We start from the raw sequence: 19,115 nt of genomic DNA on the forward strand, positions 1-19,115 counted from the left end.
GAGGTGGTGGGAGCGAGCAGGGGGCGCGGAGCGTCGCGGCCGGGCGGGAGGCAGCGGTGCGTGGGCGGGAGGCGGAGCCGTGGCAGCGAGGCACTCCGCGGCGCGGCGTCCGGCGGCGGGGAGCTCCGGCCTCCCCCTGCGCCCCTCCCTCCCTCTCCCTCCCTGGCGAGCTCCCCCTCGAGCTCGCCTGCTTGGACGGCACGGCTCGAGCTCGGCGGCCCGGCTCAAGCTCGGCGGCCCGGCGGCACGGCGGCCATGGCCCGGCTCGAGCTCGGCGCCCGCCGGCGAGGCAGCAGCGGGCGGGCAGCCCTCCTCTGCTCTGCTCCTCGACGCGGCGTCCGGCGGAGGGGAGCTCCGGCCTCCCCCTGCGCCCCTCCTCCGGCGGCGGGGAGCTCCGGCCTCCCCCTGCGCACGAGGCAGCGGCCGCGGCGAGCGTGCGGGACGGCGGCCGCGCCTCCCCTGCTTGGCCGGCGAGCCGCGCGTTCCCTGCTCCCGCTCGGCTCGTGGTGGTGGCGGCGGACGGGACGGCGGCGGCGCGCTCTCGAGCTCCGCCTTGGGGCCATGCTCGGCGAACGGACGGCGGCGAACGGGGTCGAGCTCGGCCGCGAGCCCCTCCTCCTCGGCCTCCTCGCCGCGCTGGCGGCCGAGCTCCGCCGCTCCCTCCTCCCCCCCTCCCCTGCTCGCACGGGAGCTCGAGCACCTCCTCGGCTCCGGGCGGGGCCGCCGCGACCCACCCCCCAACTCCCCTCCTGTACCCCCCCCCCTCCCTCCCTCCCCTGCTCACTGCCTTGGGTGGGCGCCGAGCTCGCCGCCCCGTCCCCCCGCGCGGGCGAGCTCGCCGCTGCAGCGGCCCGCAGGTGAGCGAGCAGCGCCGCCGTGGCGAGCTCCGCTCCGCCGTGGTGCGGGCGAGCCCCGCGCGGGCGAGCTCGGCGTGGCGGAGCGGCCGCGGCGGCGGTGGCGGCCATGGGCGAGCGCGGGAGGGATGCTCGGGAGCAACGGACGGAGGCGGGCCCCACGCCACGTCGCCGGTAGAGAGCGGCCGCGGCCGCGCCAGCTTTGGCGCGCGGGAATCCCGCCGCAACGATGCAGATCGGTTTAGAGAGCGCCGCTGCAGCACTTTTTTGCGGTAAAAGGCTCTCTAAAACGTGTAGAGAGCGACATACAGATCCCACTGCGGAGAGCCTGAGCGCGGCCGGGTCCCGTGACGGGACGTTTTGTCGTTTTCGGGGATCACATGTGACTCGCGGGGCCGCCGGAGCACCGGATCCGACGGGACCGACGGACAAACAAGTAGGACTGAGTGCGTTTGGTTAAAGAGCTAAACTCATATTTATACTATAAAAGTTAAAATAATTAAAAAATTCTCACTAAAATTAAGCCCACCATATCCCTCACGGAGGTCCCACTTGTCAGGTCCAGAGGTTTGACGAAAATGGGTGAAGTCTCATTTTTTGATAGAAGAAAAATATTTTCGCCCAAAAAACTTATTTTTCTCACTAAAAGTTTTAGCATACCCGCATTTTACTTTTCTTTATTTGATATGACAGGCCCGGAGCATACATGGCAAAAATTTCGGCCGAACCACCCCGCATGGAAGGCCAATCAATTCCCACATTCACATAAATGTGAGGAACGAAAAATATATTTGGAAGGAAAATATCTTTTGTTTCTTTCCTTTGCTTATCTCCTTATGGACACACACGGTTTATTTTTTTCTTACTTATGTACATGCACAAGGATTGTGTTTGAAAGGAAAAAAACATTTTTTCCTTTCTTTTCTTATGCACACGCACACGATTTATTCTTTTCTTTCCTTATTATGCACACACACAGGATTTCTTTCGAGCGTAGCTTTTTTGGAACGACTTGTGCCTCCATTGTCCATGCCACCAGCGCCATTGTCCCAGCCACCAGTGTCCACGCCTCTCCACCAGCACCTTAGGAAACTGGCACCCTTGTCCACCGCCGGCGCACACGTCTCCTTATCTTCATTTGTCCCTGCCACCGGCGTCCAGTCCTCTCCGCCGGTGCCCATTTTTATTTTGGACACCGTTGCCCCTATCCATCGGCGCTCATCGATCTGCTGACCACTGGCGTCCATATTGTTTGTCGCAAATAAAGGTAACATTCTTCACTCCATTTGAATGTTGTGTTTCCCCTGGTCGCCGGCATCCCCGCGTTCTTTCAGTTTGTTCTAACATCGCACATTACATGGTCATCATGATTAGGGCCTTTTATTTCTATCCATGGAGGTCACCCTGTGCGCCCCTGATGCGCTTCTCGCTACCGTATCGATGAAAGGGGATCGAGCTCTTTGTTGAGACTGCTAGAGGTAAGATATTGTTCTCATTCAACTTTTGATACATTTGTTTGTTTTAATATGATGATTATAGTGAACCATGTATTTTTAGATGTCCATGTTAATAAAGATCCATGATACATGATCAGTTGAATATTTTTCTTAGCAATGGATGGCCGTCGACCATGTAGAAATATTGATCGAGAAGATCAGTTTGACTCAGATTTATGGGAACTAGATGATCCGATGCATGGAGTCGAAGGTATATTTTTTCAAACTGGCTTATGAAAATGTATTCTTACATGATATAAATGATAACTAATTAATAATGATATGATTTATTATTTGATAGAGAATGATTTAGATCAAATGAACCCAGAGGATCCTAGAACAGAGAATATGGAAGACGATGAAGCACGTGTATTTCATGTTAGAGGTGTGCTTCTCATTCAAGAAATTACTCGACTACTACTATTATTTACTATACAAAAAATATTATATATAGAGATGTCTTGGAATCATGAGATATGTTTGTGCTACAGTTTTCTATAAAGGTGATGTGTAACAACATGCATTTATATCGAAATATTTTCAAATGTTAGAATTCATAATGATTGAATATATGTATAGTGTATACGTTTAAACATACTTGGCGCACTGGAATCTGCAGTTTCATATGAGTCTTTGGATTAGTTTATATTAGAAGATTAGATGAGATTGGATTGCTATGATATATTAGTAAATAAATTTAAATTTTAGTAGTTGTTTGATGCAATTCAATTATTTTTAAATACCTTTCTTTAAATACATGCATATGGCACGTGCAACTCCACTAGTCACAACAAAAAGAATTTTAACATTTAGAAATATTAAATAAAGTCTAATTATAAAACTAATTGCAGAACTCTGGGACTAAACTGCAAGACAAATTTAATGAGGTATATTAATCTATAATTAGCGAATGGTTACTATAGCATTACTATAGCAAATCATGAATTAGTTAAGCTCATTAGATTCTTCTCGCTAATTAGCACTTATCTATCAAAAAATTATAAACAGATTTTATTTGATACTCCTAAATGTTAAAATTCTTTTTAATGTGATAGGGGCTAAAAAAAGCTACTGAAAACAAATAGCACCTCAGCTTCGTGATCAGATTGATTCGCAAAGGGTGCAGTAGCTTGGTTCTACTAGAAATTAAAGAACCTACCTTTCGGTTCGAATCAAACATCACGTTCAAAATATTTAAATCCATCAAAGCATGTTTGATGGATCTAAGGGCGGAGCCAGCATGGGGTAGGGGGGCTCAAGACCCCCCCCCCCCCCCCGAAACTCCATTGGAGGCAAAGGAGAAGGAAGAGGAGGAGAGAGGGGAAAGAAGGAAGAAGAAGAGGAAGGATCCCCCTTGGTGCTGGGGTTAGCTCTGCCACTGGGTCTAAGTGATCAATGCTTCGTTACGTGGATTCGGCGAGGTCGCAGTGCGCGTGCCCCATCTTGCGGAGATGGGAAAGCTGTGAGAGTGCATGTGCTCCCAGCATATCATGCAGACATTATTTATTGCATTGCTTGCTTGCTTGTGCTATTCTTTTTTTTAATAAACTTAATTTTGCAAGATCTAATTTAATGATACATTCCACCTTTCATTTCTTTATGTGAACAATGGACACATGTAATATATATCACCGTACTATGAGACCATTCTTTCTCTCACACAGTTCCACACCATGCTCTCAAGGCATGAGCAGAGTGGGGAACTCGACCTTTTTCCAGCCTTCCCCTCCTTCAAAAACCCTAGCCTCCGCAATCCGGGGCCCACCACTAGGGCCCGCTCGCCAACTGAACGGGTCGGCTCAACCGCGAGCGTATGGGGTCCTACCACAGCCCAACGCCTCACAGCACCCCCTGCTTACACTCCACACAGCCCAACCCCTCAAAGCCACCCCTGCTTACGCTCCAATCCACGAAGATGGGTGGCCAAGGCGGAAACGCCTGGGAGTCTGCTCATCGGGGCTAGCGTCGCCGTCCTCATATTACTCCCACTATATTTCTGAGGCAAGGCCATGGGCCCGGCGGGTGCACAGACTGCTGCTCGCGCCAGAGCTGTGCTCCCTAACTTTATAGGTAAAACCCTTATGTCGGCCTGCACGATGGCGGCTTGCCTTACCCATTTTCCCGTTGGGTTTCATATTGTGGGGCTCGTCTTATCCATCACGATTGAGGCTGTCTTTACTTTCCTCCTGTGACGCCCACCGACTCCCACGTTCCAGGTATGCACGGCAGCATCTCCTTTTCACAAAAACTCATTTTTTGCGTGTATTTTGTTTTGCAAACTCATGTAATATCTTGCTGGCGTACATTTTTCATAGAAGATACTCATTTAAATGCTTGGAAATGTCTTAACTTTGTGTATGCTTGTGTTTCAGCCTGCTTCAGTGTTCATGTGAGAGCTTCAGAATAAATTCCTCTACTTGGATCGTCGCTTTGAAGCAGGAGTGCCTAACTGAGTGTTAAATGAGCAACTTTCGAAGAGAATAGTTATGTCAAGGCTACTAAGTATGGGCCAGTGAAGTGCGGAGTTCTGCAACTCGGCATCATATCTCCAACACGTGTGCACAACAGAATATAACAATGGACAAGAACAAGCCATCACGCGTCGCAATCGCTCTCTTCGTTCTCAATCGGGACTTAAAGGGACTGCTTGTTCTTAGAAATTTACACAAGATGCTTGAAACACCAATAGAAAAAGGTTTTTCTTTTTAACCACTAGGAAGATCACAACATCGTCTATCGACATAAATAAAAGTAAGGGAGCATTCGACAGGAGTTATATTACATCCTCAAAGATGAAAAATATGTTTTACATTTCCTTTGGAAGTGTCCAGGACCATAGGGCTAGCAAAGCCAGCCAAGGAATGCACTCAATCATTCGTATCCCTATTGTTTAGAGAGAGGAGTCGAGTGGCTGACAGCCGATTCAGCAAGCCGCGAGGCGATTTGCAGAGGTTACTCGCGACCGGAGGAATCTACCGGGTCCTCCACTCCCCCTAAGTGATTGATGTGTTGCATTTGCACTCGCCAGCCATTGTTGCATGGATTTGGAGAGGCGCAGAACTCGCCAGCCATTGTTGCATGGATTTGGAGAGGCGCAAACTGCGCGTACCATCTTGCCGAGATGGGAAAGTCGGGACTTGTGCCAGCATGGTAATTATTCTGGATCTGCCCCGCTGGTTAATAATTGAGCTAACCAAACATGGAGGAATGGCAAGCGCTGCGCTTGAGGTGAAAGACACGCTTTTACTTTCTTACTTTCGGCATTGGAACAGGCAGCGGCAGAGCCAGCGTGGGGGCAGGGGGGCTCAAGCCCCCTACCCCAGGAACTCCATTGGAGGCAAAATGGTAGAAGGAGGAGGAGAGAGTGAAAAGGAGGAAGAAGAAGGAGGAGGAGCCCCCTTGGTCCTGGGGCTGGCTCCGCCACTAGATGGATCCTTTCCAAATGCCAGACAGAGATTGCACAGAAACAGTAAGTTTCTCCACTTCCTTTGTCATGGTGGCGATGAGAGACATAAACATCAAGATCCATGTATACTAGCAGAAGTTGCTTGAAATAGGAGTGTGAAATGGTTATGGGGTCTGGGCAACTCCCTTTTGAGTAGCTGATTTGATCCAAGTGGGCCCATAGAGGCAGCATGGTGATGTTACCATCTTCCAGCCTAGTGTAGCCTACTAATCAAATTTGAGAGTGGTGCGAGGCATATGTCATTTTCTTCCTTATTTCATATTGTCCACCGATACGGATACTGTGGCCACTGATGGTACTGGGTGACCTCACTAGGTGACCATGTTCCCCACCGGAGGCAACAAAATATTTTTTTTCAAACAAAATTCAATGCAAAGAATCGATATCAAAGCTCGACTAATTTAGGGCACCCGCAGTGGGAAGCCTCGATGCCCTGAAAGAAACATCCCATCAATGCTAACTCCATTTCTACCTTCGCATGCTGCAGCGCGTTGGCATCGATGGCAGGACCCTCCGCCCAAATATAAAACTGCTTCTTTCTTCATTTGAGTGGTCCATCCACTGCATGCATTCATCCACGAAGACAGAATAGGTATTGCTATGCACAGAAAAAGAATATTTTACTTTGAAGCATCGAGGTAAGTAGAGGTGTCCGGGTTAGAAATTTTTTTGGAGTATCGGCTCTCACAACGTGCAAGCATAGGTGATTCATCTTCTCTTTCCTAACCAAGCCTCGCTTTTCTTCAACACTGCGGGTGCTCTTACTGGGCCAAATGTCAGGGGTGCAAAAAAAACCATTATCAGCCTGCTATAGAACAAAAATCACTGTACTGGGCCACCCGCAGTGGGCTACACCCGGGTCTCGAAACTGGCCCACTACGAAACGCTTCGCCTCCTACCTTTCCCTTCTCTCCCCCCTTCACCAGAAACGGCTCCCTCCCTCCCCTTCCCCGGCGAACATATGACGCATTCGCTGATGCAATCCCCATCGGCGGCGCGCCGCTGCGACGTCGGGAGGAGGCGCCGGCCGGCACCCTCTCCGCTCGCCGCGCCCCGCTCTCGCCACCACCCTTTCCCCCCCGGCGCGTTCTATGCTTAGCGTCTCGCCACCGGTCATGTCATGTCATGTCACCCCCAAGCTTTTCCCCTCCCCTTCTCCGTCGCAGATATATCCTTTTCCCGGCGCTTGTCCGCACCCGATCTAGGTGGTGCTAGCTGCTGCGAGAGAAAAGGTGCGGCCTTGCCTTTTCTGAACTGCATCTTCACGAGACATCCTTGAGCAACTTTACTCTTTCCCGTCCCGGCTTATCTCTTGCTCCGGAGTCAACAGCACCAGCCAGGGCTCGGCTTCTCAAGGGTGCCTGCCTGCCAGTGCCAGAGAGTAGGAGGAGGAGGAAGAAGGAGCGTCTCCTTCGTCCTCGCCGCTGCGCCTGCGCGTGCGCCTTTTCTCCGCTCGTTCCCGTGCTGGCCGGCCGGCCATTTGTGTCGTCCTTGCTCTGCTCCAGGAAGCTAGATAGCATCAGCTGGGGGGTCCGTGGCACGCGCGCGTTGTCTGGATAGGGTAGGGTAGTACTAGCTGCTAGCGACTGCGTCGTCGTTGGGATCGGATCGCGTAGGCATCTGGGGATTCCGGGCTTGCCGGCCGGGGCGCCGTTGCATGCATGGCCGGTGACCGGTGAACAAAGACTCTTTTCTTGATTCGAGGTGACCGGTGAAGGAAGATATATACTTTGCTTTGGTTTGCATCGAGTCGTGACTTGTAAGATTCCCGAGCGCGGTCGCGGCGGCGGCGGCGGTGGTGGTGCGGCGAGCAATGCTCGTGGCGGTGGCGCGGCCGTCGCCAGGCGTGTCGCTCCGTCGTGGTGGGAGTGTTGGTGCCCGCGCCGGCACGCGGTGCGCGCCGCCGTGCGGCTCTTGATTATACTGGCGCCCCGCATGCTTTCGTGCTTCCGGCCGCCGCGCGCGGGCGGCGGCGGGGACGCGGCGGGTGGGCCGTCCCCGCGGCGGCCGTCGCTGCCGTTCGCGGCGGGGCTGTTCGCGGCGTCCCCCTCGACGTCGGGGCGCGGGAAGAGCCCCTGGCCGCCGGCGGAGGCGGACGACATGGAGAAGAAGCGGTGGGACAGCATGGAGTCGTGGTCGATGCTGCTGGACACGGTGATGGGCCCCGGCGGCGAGGGGTCCCGCGACGCCGGCGGGCGGCGCGAGGAGTGGATGGCCGACCTCTCGCAGCTCTTCATCGGCAACAAGTTCGCGTCCGGCGCCAACAGCCGCATCTACCGCGGCATCTACCGCCAGCGCGCCGTTGCCGTGAAGATGGTGCGCATCCCGGAGCGCGACGAGGCCCGCCGCGCCGTGCTCGAGGACCAGTTCAACTCCGAGGTCGCCTTCCTCTCCCGCCTCTACCACCCCAACATTGTGCAGGTCAGGTCATTATTGTTCAATTCAATCTCATGCTCAATCCTGTCCAATTCCCCTGTGCCGTCTGATGATCTGATCGTGTCGCGCGTGCAGTTCATCGCGGCGTGCAAGAAGCCGCCGGTGTACTGCATCATCACCGAGTACATGTCGCAGGGGACGCTGCGGATGTACCTGAACAAGAAGGACCCCTACTCGCTGTCGCCGGAGACGATCCTGAAGCTGGCGCTGGACATCTCGCGGGGCATGGAGTACCTGCACGCGCAGGGGGTGATCCACCGGGACCTCAAGTCCCAGAACCTGCTGCTCAACGACGAGATGCGCGTCAAGGTCGCCGACTTCGGCACCTCCTGCCTGGAGACCAGGTGCCAGGCCACCAAGGGCAACAAGGGCACCTACCGCTGGATGGCGCCGGAGATGACCAAGGAGAAGCCCTACACGCGCAAGGTCGACGTCTACAGCTTCGGCATCGTGCTCTGGGAGCTCACCACCTGCCTGCTCCCGTTCCAGGGCATGACGCCCGTGCAGGCCGCCTACGCCGCATCCGAGAAGGTGAATGAATGAATTTGTTTGTGTCTTTCAAATCAATCAAAGAGGAAAAATTAAAGAAGCTGATAGAATTTGATCCTGATGATGACTGGTGGTGCCAGAACCTGCGCCCGCCGCTGTCGACCTCGTGCCCGCCGGTGCTCAACAACCTGATCAAGAGGTGCTGGTCGGCGAACCCGGCGCGGCGGCCCGAGTTCAGCTACATCGTGTCGGTGCTGGAGAAGTACGACCACTGCGTCAAGGAGGGGGTGCCGGTGATGGCGCACCAGGAGCTCAGGCTCTGGCGCTCCTTCGCCAAGATCTTCAGGACGGGCTGCATCGCCAACAACTTGTCCATACCGGTGCACGCTTGATTTATCCGTCAGTCATCATCGCTGCTGCTCCTACTATAACCGAAACCTGTCAACCTGAACTGCTGCTGATGCTGCTGCCGATTGTCTCTGCATGCTTAATCTGTCTTGTCTGATCCAGAGACTAAGAACTAGTAGCAGCATACAGTTATACAAATCTACCTGCTATCTGTCACAAATTGGCATAAAAAGACGAACGTCCGGAACCAAATGTAACTCGATCGATCGATCCAATGTGTAAATTTAATTTTTTTTTATCTTTCTGCTCTTTTAAAACCCAAAGAATACAATCGAACACAGAGTGCAGTGCAGTGCATTCTTGACCAACCAACCCTATCTATTATCTTAATACAATAGTGTTAAAAGAAGCCACCATGTTCGCCGAGAGGGTCTAGAAATTTCCACGTTAATCTAAAAAAGAAAAAACTTGCACTGTTGGATTTTATGAAGATCTAACGTACTAGATTGATCCAAAGAGTCCATATCTAATATGATCAATAAATATATAAATTTACAGATTGATCCAAAGAGTCCATATCTAATACGATCAATAAATACATAAATTTGAAATTAAAAAGTAAATATGTGAAAGTTTGATTTCTATACGAATTGGAAACCAAAATAGCTCAATAAAAGTCTCATGTAATGTAGATGTAATAGAAGGAAATAAATACGATTCCGTAACGAGTAAAAGAAAACATGGTTTAGTTATATGAATTTTTTTACTTAATGTGTCACAATAGCCTATCCATGGCTTTCAATGAGGACCTTCTCGGCCCTATGAGCCCTGGCTGCCTGCTGGAGTGTGGCGCTGGCCGTCTGGCCGGGCGATGGAAGAGCGCTGCCCTGTCACTGGGTGGCCACGTGCCGCTCATCGTGCGCTGCGACCGCCGATCCCTTGCCGTCAAAAAATTACGCATCCCAGCTCTAGCATCGGCGCCGGCGGTGAGCGGATTCCCAAAGTTGTGTTGCCGCCGCCTGCACCGCGCACGCCGACGGTTTTTTTTTTAATATCGAGCAGGCACGTATGCTGTCTGCATCAGTATATGGGCTGTGGAGGTAGAGTGACCTATTGAATTTCAGCTAGCAGAAGCCTTCTTCGAATAGCGTGATATGTTTGTCACCAGGTCAAAACTCAAAAGGGGAATAAAATAGTGTGTGCGGAGGGAGGGGCCACGATCTCGCGACACGCATGAAGAGGAGGGAGCAAAGCAAATAGAAGCAAAACATTAGATCAAGGCAAGATAACGGGAAGATTGGTCCAACCGCACACACAAGGTCCCCATGAACTCTAGCAAAATAGATCCACGGGACCCGTTGAAAATTAACTCGGCCATAATGTTTATCAAAATGATCTACAAATTACCACATTAATCGGAATGTGTGCTAGCACTTTTCTCAATTTATTCCAGAATTTAAACAGTGTTGTTCATTCAGTGGTAAGCGACATGTCCGTCGACAACGAGATGCCTGTGATGAATTCGTCAATCTCAAGGGTATGCCGGCTTAGCCTCTCGAAGATGCTCATAGGGTTAGGATTACGTGCTAGAATTTATAAGGTGAGTGTGCATGCATGTATATGTGAGCGTCTGCGTCTATACGCTATTTTACAAAATAAAGAAGTCCACAAAAATACAGATAATAATTAGATTTAAATTCAGATCTAAAAATAAAAAAATCAGATTTATGTCAAATCGCTTATATATGCCATCTATATTTTTATGAGGGTAATATGCGAAGATATGAAAGAGATAGATATATTTTTTATGAGAGTAATGTGCGAAGATATGAAAGAGATAGATTCCGGGTATCGCAATTTAAATTAGCATATTAAAATATGTTCACTAGGCAAAATAAGTCACATCCCTAGCATATTAAAATAGAAAGGAGAATGAGTTAAACGCAAATGTATGCTCCAATCCCTCAGTTTCAGCAATGTAAATATGGTCAAACAGGTAGCTACGACGAATTCTGTTGAAAATGTGCCTATGGATTCACAAGAGATGGAGTGGTATGATGAAATTATAAATAAACTTTAAGAGGGAACCAGGAACTTGAGTGGATTATTTGCGAGGGAATTACAAGACAATTTTGATTAAGAACCAGCCAAGAATCATAGACAAGCTTGATTTTGCCTCTGTCAAATTTCACAATCATGATATAGGATGAGAAGCTAGAATGAGAAGAGAGGGAGATGTTAACTGCATTAAGATAAGGAGTTCGTCAACAATCTAGCATTCGCGTCCAAGGATGGATTCAGATATTTATTCGAATGTCAGATTTTTTTGTCATTTTTCTTCGATTATGGACAAATAAGATATAGAATTTACTATGTAAATTCATAGCCTTGTATTTAACATTGATCTTTTAAAGATTCATAAAAATTAAACCTCAAATTTATCATATATATTATCAAATAATAGATATAAAAATTTGAATACGGATCGGATACAGATTCGAATATTTTTTTCACCTTTTTAATTGTAGGGAGCAAATAATGCATAAAAAAATCTATACAAAATTTTATTCTTATGTGTAATAATATGCTTGATAATATAAAAAAGATTAGTATAAAATTTCAAGCATATCTATTTTAAAATATCAAATTTGTCCTGAGAATTCGGATGTCTAGATCCACCCTTATTCGCGTCATTGCTTCTTGGATGTAGTAAGCATAGTCTCCACATGGATTGGAACGAGGCTTAGGCAGGAGCGATAAAAATAACTAGGCAGGTTGGCGCGCTTTGCGCGCCTGTATTAAAATGTTTGATCTAAAATAATAATAGAAATATATTATCATGTGCTACAGTTAAAGCAATATCATATTGATGTATTTTAACAACGTGTTGATGTATCGTGTGCTACAGTTAAAGTAATATCGTGTTGATATATTTTAACAATGTGTTGATGTATTGGATGAAGTCTGAAAGTTACAGGATATAGGTATAGTAGTTTAAAGTCCGAGAGCACGCTAAATGTATGGATATATATATTTTTAATAATTTTTTGTTTTATGTTAGTAGGTACGGTAGGTGGAGTGATTTACATTTATTATTGATTTTGGTAGGGTTAAAGATAAGTTTAGTAATTTTATTTGATAGAAAAAATGATAAGATTAGAAATGAATGGATGACTCAATTATATTTTGCGAGTTCACGAAGTGAAAACAAAATCCAATAAATAATAGAGGATAAATATAGTATATAATTTTTTTTTATTATTTTTGTGTATAAAAAATAACTAAACATTAAAACATGTGGGTCCCACATGGTTTAGTTTTATATTATAAATTATTTTTAATTATTTTTTAATTATGAACAGTACCTGGGCCCACATAAACAGTAGCTTTTATTATTTTCTATTATGAACAGTACCCCCGGGACCACACGAACAGTGCTCCCGGGCCCGCATGAACAGTATTATTTTCTATTATGAACAGTACCCCCGGGACCACACGAACAGTGCTCCCGGCCCGCATGAACAGTGCCTCCGGCCCCCACGTGGGGCCACGGCTCACGAGAGCGCGCCGAATCCTGGCGCTTTAGTATAGGTTATTGATTAAAGCTATCAAATGGTGATAGAGAGGAGAGCAACTACGATGGTAGATGATGGCAAAAAGGCATACGTAATTAACGTTTGGTCAAAAAGGCATACGTAATTAACGTTTGCTCCTCAGGCACACACTAATCAACAATAATGGTGCTAAAAGCCATAGTTTAATTTGAGTAGTGTTATGAGCCAGCTCATCAGGTAGCACATACCTTGGAGGGTACTGTTCGAAAGTAGAGTATCTGTAATAGGCCATAATCTTAACAGATGATTTAATTTTCTCACAAATTTTGGTTGTACGAATTTCAGAGAAAAAACTCTAAAAATTAGATAAATAAATAGGTACAGGTCTAGAAAGCTTAGAAAAAATAAGATAAAACTAATCGACAAAAGCAATCAAGAAAATGCCACAAATACTTTTCAAAAAAAGTCGTAAAAGAATCTTGATGTTACAAGAGGAGGGGCCGGCTGGGTGAATAGTCAAGCTAAGAATTAGTATTTTTTAAAATACCAAAGCAATGATTTTTAACATCAATAACAAGTGAAAATATATGACATATTATGCACAATAGAACCACTTTAATTGAATGCTCCAAAATAATGACGTAAAAGACTAAAAAGTTAATGCAAACTCAAGTGACGAACATAAAAAAGATCAAGTGCATATTGCCTTAAGGCTAGAGCGCATCTCATAGAATCAACAACATGCGGTGAGGGAGAGGCGGCGAGGAGATCTATCATCCTAGCGGCAGACTAAACAAAAATTAGTACTGCATATACAAGCAACAAGATTGAGCCATTGAATCAACTAGCGGAAGTAGAGACTTCGTCGCTGCATAGGAACACATGATATAGTAGGCAACAATGTATGCCACTTATGAGAGGCGGAGGGGAAAAAATTGATTTTCCCATAGCAAAGAGGTGATCCATAATAGATCGAAGCGTGGAATCTCAAGAATATATTCCCTACGTATTTTTGCAATAATTTCATAATTAAAATTAAATTAAGTAAAATTGAATATTCACTTTGAGTCCTAGCAAATAACAAATTAGGTATATTTGCCATTAGCTTTTACATGGCTTCGGAATTGAAATAATCAAATAAGACTATTTCAAATAGATGTTTGAAATAAAAATAGAAGGGGCCATGATTTGTATGTAAACAGAAGAGAAACAAATCAAGAGACTATTACAAAAATCATGTGGTTAGCATGAGGAGGTCGTATGGATGGAAACTTCAAATTTCATGATGAAAAATTACAAGTAAAGGAAAAATAGTTATAATGTTTTAAAAAAATAATAAAACCATATTTCTCGAAAACTAACCTCCTCTTTATAATGAAAATAGATTCATGTTGCACACCACAAAGTATGATGATAAAAAAAGGATAGTATCTTGGTCTGGGTAATTTCAATAAAACAACGATAATGAAAAAACAATATCATTTAAATAAATATATTTCCAAGTAGAAAATATAAATGTTAGCATGAAAAACAATCTAGCTACCCGTGCTATTTGCGCGGGCTATCTTGCTAGTTTACTAGTACTAAATTGTAGTAGTACACTGCATCTGCATCGTCAGAAGAGCTGCTCGTAGCACAGGTCCAGCGTCTTCTTGGCGAAGAACTGGTTCACCTTCTCGGTGGGGTGGAACGAGTCCCAGAAGAAGTACTTGCCGGCGTCCTCGCACGTCAGCGGGCTCTTGTCGTTGCACAGGTAGGACATCTCCACCTTCCCCGTCGCGCAGCACCCCTCCTCCACGTTCTCCAGCCCTGCCGCCGGCCATCAGAAATCCCAAAACCTCCATGAGCTAGAATTAGAATTCCCTCTGGAGCTCGCTAGTAGCTGCCGTGAGTTGAGATGGCAAAGGCTCACCCAGCGTGGCAGGGTTGGTGATGAGGTCGAGCATGTTCTGGTACACGTTGATGTAGGCGACCTTGAGCGCCGGGCGCGACGCGGCGAGGCGGCGGAGCATGGCGAGCAGCTTGGCGTTGTAGTCCCGGGCCACCTGGTTGTACTCCTCGACGCAGCCGCCGCCGCGGAGCGCGTTGAGGGTGCGCTCCAGGGGCAGGCACCCCATGGGGCTCAGCCCGGTGAAGGTGACCCGCCGCGCGCCCAGCCGGTGGATCTCGGCCAGGAACAGCTCCGCCTCCGCCACCAGGAAGTCGGCGAACTCCGCCGCCGTGAACTCCGCGAACCGCCCGGTCACCAGCAGGAAGTAGTTCTCCAGGAAGTCGTTGGTGCCGATGCTGACGACGTAGAGCGCGTCGGAGACGATGCGCCGCGCCCACGCGCGCCCGGCGTGGCGGCGCAGCCGCCGCTGGTACTCCTTGAAGTATCCCACCTCCTTCCACAGCGGGATCACCGACTTCACGCCACCGGGGAGGATCGTGCGTTGCGTTGCGTTTCATTCTCAGGTCAGATTTGAAGAAGAATCGAGGGGGATAATAATCAAATCGAATGACGAGCATGAACAGAGTCTGGGATCGTGATCTGCGCGCGCGCGCACACACGGTGCATGCCACAGTGTGGCGATCGTCCTGCGTCTCGGCAGATGGCTAGATTCAGATTCAGGGTTTGATTTGAATGCCCCCCCGCCCCCCCACGACGCTCGCTCAGGATTCAGGAAACAGGGCACGTACGCTCACCCATTCAATGCAATTCGCGCGTTAGTTCTTTGTGGGCTTTGTGGCGGCCAAGGAGGGATTTTTGTCCCGAAATGGTTGGGGGGAGCAAGCAATCAACGAGATAGTACAGGGTTTTAAGCTGCTAGCTGTAGCAGATTAATAGAGCACGTGATTATATGTCAGTCCAAGTTAATAAAAAGGACCAAGATTCATTTTTTTCGGAGAAATAAGAAATTTTGCAAGGGCAATCTTGTCTGTATATGTTTAAGCCAAGGCAACCATATTCATGTTTAAACCAAGGCACGTGTCTTATCAGGTTTGCTATCTATTTATGCTTATTTCTAAAACACGTAAAGTTTCCACTTAAATTTTTAGATTTTGTCTGTCTTATATTAGTGACGGGTTGAGACTTAGTCTAGTTTGTATGCGAGTTAGACCAGCCCTCCATCCATGACTCGATCACGTAGATTTCTACAAATTAACACACAGAGACAACTATATGTATTCGATATTTATACCAACTTTGTCTGTAACAATATACGGGTATACGTGTCTAGTTTTTTATAAAGTCAAGTGTTCTAAGGGCCGGTTTAGCCAGGCTTGAGGAGCTCCGGCTCTTCCCTCTGACGTAGCAGAGTAGCGCACGGTGGTGTGAGAGGAGCCAGAGCTCCGGCTCCTCTGACGCAGCAGAGTAGCGCACGGTGGTGTGAGAGGAGCCGAAGCGCTGGCTCCTCCGGGTGTGCTGGTTTCTAGTACCAATTTTTTTTTCATGTATGGAGTACTAAATGAAATTTATTTGTAAAAAAATTTCAGAGATGGATGTAACTTTTTGTAACGAATCTAATGACGGTAATTAAACGATGATTGGCTATAGTGATGCTACAGTAACCATCCTCAAATCATACGGTCAAATGTCTCATTAGATTCTTTAGAGTTCATAGCACAGAGATTTTGGAGTTAGTTTTGTAAACTGTTATTATTTAGTACCTTTAATTATTGATCAAAGTTGCTACAGTTCCTAGCCTACCCCAAACCAAACAGGACTCGGAAGAGAAAACGGGATCCCATGAACAGCAGTACCATGCCAGGTGGGTGTCAGTGAGACCCGGAGCTGCTAGTTGTGTTTAGTTCACGAATATGTTTAGGTTTTAATACTATAGCATATTTTATTGTTATTTGATAATTAATATTTAATGATTGATTAATTAGACTTAAAATATTCATGTGGTATGAATCAATTAGAGTGTGTAATAGTTATTTTTTCAATTATATTTAATGAGCCGCACCACACACACTCTAAACTAGGATGATCACATATGCTTTGTGTTTTTTTCTCTTTCCTCCCTATAACTATTTCTTTCCCACCGCTAAACCTAGATCACCGCTAAGCCTGGGGATTGGAGGATGCCTACAGTACTTAGCATGTGGGAGAAATCCTGTTTCCAAAGAAGTTTTCCAAATGCAGAATTCAGATGTGACCGAGAACAGTGGCACGATCAAAACACAGTAGCCACCGTAGCCCTTTGCTGGCCGCCACGGGTTGGCTGCTGACCTGACCAACCTTTCTGCTGGATCTTAAACACATTGGTCATGTTTGATTGTCTGTCCCTGAAACTTTGACCGCTAATTATGATGTTAAATAAAATCAGTTTATAAAACCAACTTCAGAACCCTGCATTAGAAACCCTAAAGAATTTAATGAGATCTTTGACCGCATGGTTAGATGACGATTACTGTAACATCGCTGTAGCTAATAATCGATTAATTATCCTCATTAGATTCGTCGCGAAAAGTTATATCTATCCTTAAAAAAGTTTTGCAAATATACTTCATTTAACATTTCATGCATACGAGATTTCTTTCTCGACTTGTGCAAATATACTTCATTTAATATTTCATGCATACGAGATTTTTTTCTCGACTTATGTACCCTAGGAGAACAGAACCAATGGAGTTGGAGCTCAGTGACGGATCGCAGCTTGAAAGCGCTGTCCGCAACCATTCCACGCACTAAATGCGGGAGGTTTTAATGCCCCTGAAGTTGGTTGCCGAAGAGGAACGAAGGAACCAAGAAACAAAACCAGCTGACGATGCTTCACGTCTTAGCAAACCCCGTAGCGCTAAACCCGTACTGACAGGGACCATCAGCTACTGCCTACTGATCGGGTAACTACTCACTAACTCTCCGAACCCTAATCTACTAACCCGTACCCGTCTAATCCCGGATATATTTGAATAATGCTCCGTGTCTCTCGAGAGGAAAAGCTCGAGGCTGATGAAAAAATTGCAGTGCGTGAGTGTGGCCCAGTGCCTTCAATTCCTGGAGCTGCGAGCGAAACCACTGCAGATCGACCTCCCCGCTGCCTCCACCTCCCCCTCCTCGTCCCCTACCCGACCAAAGATGGCGAAAAGGAGATCTAACCGCTCGGCTGCCGTTTGGAGCCCTGCATGGCGCATGGAATCTTCTCCCCGGCAGCCTTTTCCTGCCGCCCAGGCCGTGCCCCAAAAGAATTTGCCATGTTCAGTCAGTCAGGTGTGCAGAGAGCAGATCGAGCGCGAGGATCATGGAGGAGCTCGCATTGCGTGGGATCTCTGGGTGTGGCTGGTTGATGGAGATTAGGCGGCGTACCAGGACGCCGGCGGTCTTGTTGTCGAGGCCGGTGCCGGCGGAGGCGAAGCAGACGCCGGTGGCGAAGTCCTGGATGCCGTAGGCGGGGTCGAGGTAGGCCGGGACCAGCGGCGGCAGGCCGAGCGCCTCGGAGATGAAGTCCGTCGGCAGGCGGCCGTTGCAGAAGCGCCCCGTGGGCCGGGGCCCGCCGGCCATGTCGCGCCCGTACGGCGCGAAGTTGCTCTTGAGCACCGTGCCGATCGCGTTGTTGTTGCCCGTGTCCACCGTCGAGTCCCCGAACACGATCACCGCCGGCACGTCCGGCGGCGGCGCCGCCCTGGCGCCGCGGAAGCAGCTGCAGGACAGGGCGAGCAGGAGCGCCGCCGCCTGCCGCGGCGCGCAGGCCCGGCGGTGGCCGGGCGGCGGCGACGCCATTCTGGGTGGTGGAGGTGTGAGAGGCGGCCTTCCGGCACGGGGAGCGCGTACGGCTGGGCTCTGCGGCTGCGGCCTGCGGGCGCTGTCCGGTGGTGGTGGTGGCCATTAAATAGAGGCTGGCCGCGAGGCGGCGGTGGGGTCCCCGTCCGGCCGGCGGCAGACGAGCGCGTACTACGCAGCACAGCGTGTGCCGCGTTAACTGACGGAGGGGGCTTTCAAAGTTGCGTCAGGCGACGCATGATCTCACACTTTTGTTGGATGGCGAAACCATCGTTCATGGGTCAACCTGCTAATGGTTCGATGGCAAACTAGTTTTTTCGGTTTGGGTTTCAGCTGGTTCAGCATTGGTTTGGTGTAAATAGGTTGGCTCTAGAAAATGGTTTGGTTCAGTTTGGTTTTCCCGTGAGAATAGTTTAATCAGGTTTGGATTGGACTGAAATATTTAGGGCAGCTCCAGTGTATATTTTTTAGCAAGGTTGAAGCGTGGACACGTATAAAAATGTCAGGTTAGATAAATAAGCTCCAACGTGTAGTCTTGTTTAGGCTCAAACTAAGGTGGGACCCACCAAGGTAGAAAAATATCTCTACTCCTGACTTTCCCCAACTTTGCTACTGTCGGCTCCACCTGCCCCAACTGTTGTATTAAATATTCTATCTGACACGAATTCTTTACTCGTTGCACCGGGAGCTCAAAGAAGCCTCGGGTGCCTAAAATTGCTAGCCTAGCACCCATGCTCCAGCGTATTGCACCTCCTCCACTAATTT

At 48.2% G+C, this 19,115-nt stretch overlaps 2 protein-coding genes across 2 annotated transcripts; one reads left to right on the forward strand and one right to left on the reverse strand.

Annotated features, from left to right (window-relative positions):
- The first annotated feature begins 7,015 nt into the window (after positions 1-7,015).
- Positions 7,016-9,398, forward strand: LOC120703993 (serine/threonine/tyrosine-protein kinase HT1-like). Its single transcript, XM_039988231.1, has 3 exons — positions 7,016-8,237; positions 8,328-8,783; positions 8,882-9,398. The coding sequence occupies exons 1-3, from the start codon at positions 7,752-7,754 to the stop codon at positions 9,131-9,133; spliced, it is 1,194 nt and encodes a 397-aa protein (XP_039844165.1). The 5' UTR covers positions 7,016-7,751; the 3' UTR covers positions 9,134-9,398.
- A 4,656-nt stretch (positions 9,399-14,054) lies between these two features.
- LOC120703994 (GDSL esterase/lipase At4g26790-like) lies at positions 14,055-18,437 on the reverse strand. The gene is made up of 3 exons (XM_039988232.1): positions 17,937-18,437; positions 14,556-15,048; positions 14,055-14,452 (listed from the first exon to the last, which is right to left on the reverse strand). Exons 1-3 carry the CDS (start codon positions 18,348-18,350, stop codon positions 14,259-14,261), a joined length of 1,101 nt encoding a protein of 366 aa, XP_039844166.1. The 5' UTR covers positions 18,351-18,437; the 3' UTR covers positions 14,055-14,258.
- Between the last annotated feature and the right edge of the window lie 678 nt (positions 18,438-19,115).

This window comes from Panicum virgatum, chromosome 4K, assembly GCF_016808335.1.
Source record: "Panicum virgatum strain AP13 chromosome 4K, P.virgatum_v5, whole genome shotgun sequence".
NCBI lineage: Eukaryota > Viridiplantae > Streptophyta > Magnoliopsida > Poales > Poaceae > Panicum > Panicum virgatum.

Bases quoted from the DNA above. Each gene is read 5' to 3' on its own strand.
- LOC120703994 (XM_039988232.1), bottom strand. From the start codon at position 18,350: ATGGCGTCGCCGCCGCCCGGCCACCGCCGGGCCTGCGCGCCGCGGCAG. The intron at 15,049-17,936 runs GTACGCCGCCTA...GGTGGCGTGAAG, and splicing joins ACAAGACCGCCGGCGTCCTG to TCGGTGATCCCGCTGTGGAA. The intron at 14,453-14,555 runs GTGAGCCTTTGC...GGCCGGCGGCAG, and splicing joins CACCAACCCTGCCACGCTGG to GGCTGGAGAACGTGGAGGAG.
- LOC120703993 (XM_039988231.1), top strand. From the start codon at position 7,752: ATGCTTTCGTGCTTCCGGCCGCCGCGCGCGGGCGGCGGCGGGGACGCG. The intron at 8,238-8,327 runs GTCAGGTCATTA...TCGCGCGTGCAG, and splicing joins ACCACCCCAACATTGTGCAG to TTCATCGCGGCGTGCAAGAA. The intron at 8,784-8,881 runs GTGAATGAATGA...TGGTGGTGCCAG, and splicing joins CCTACGCCGCATCCGAGAAG to AACCTGCGCCCGCCGCTGTC.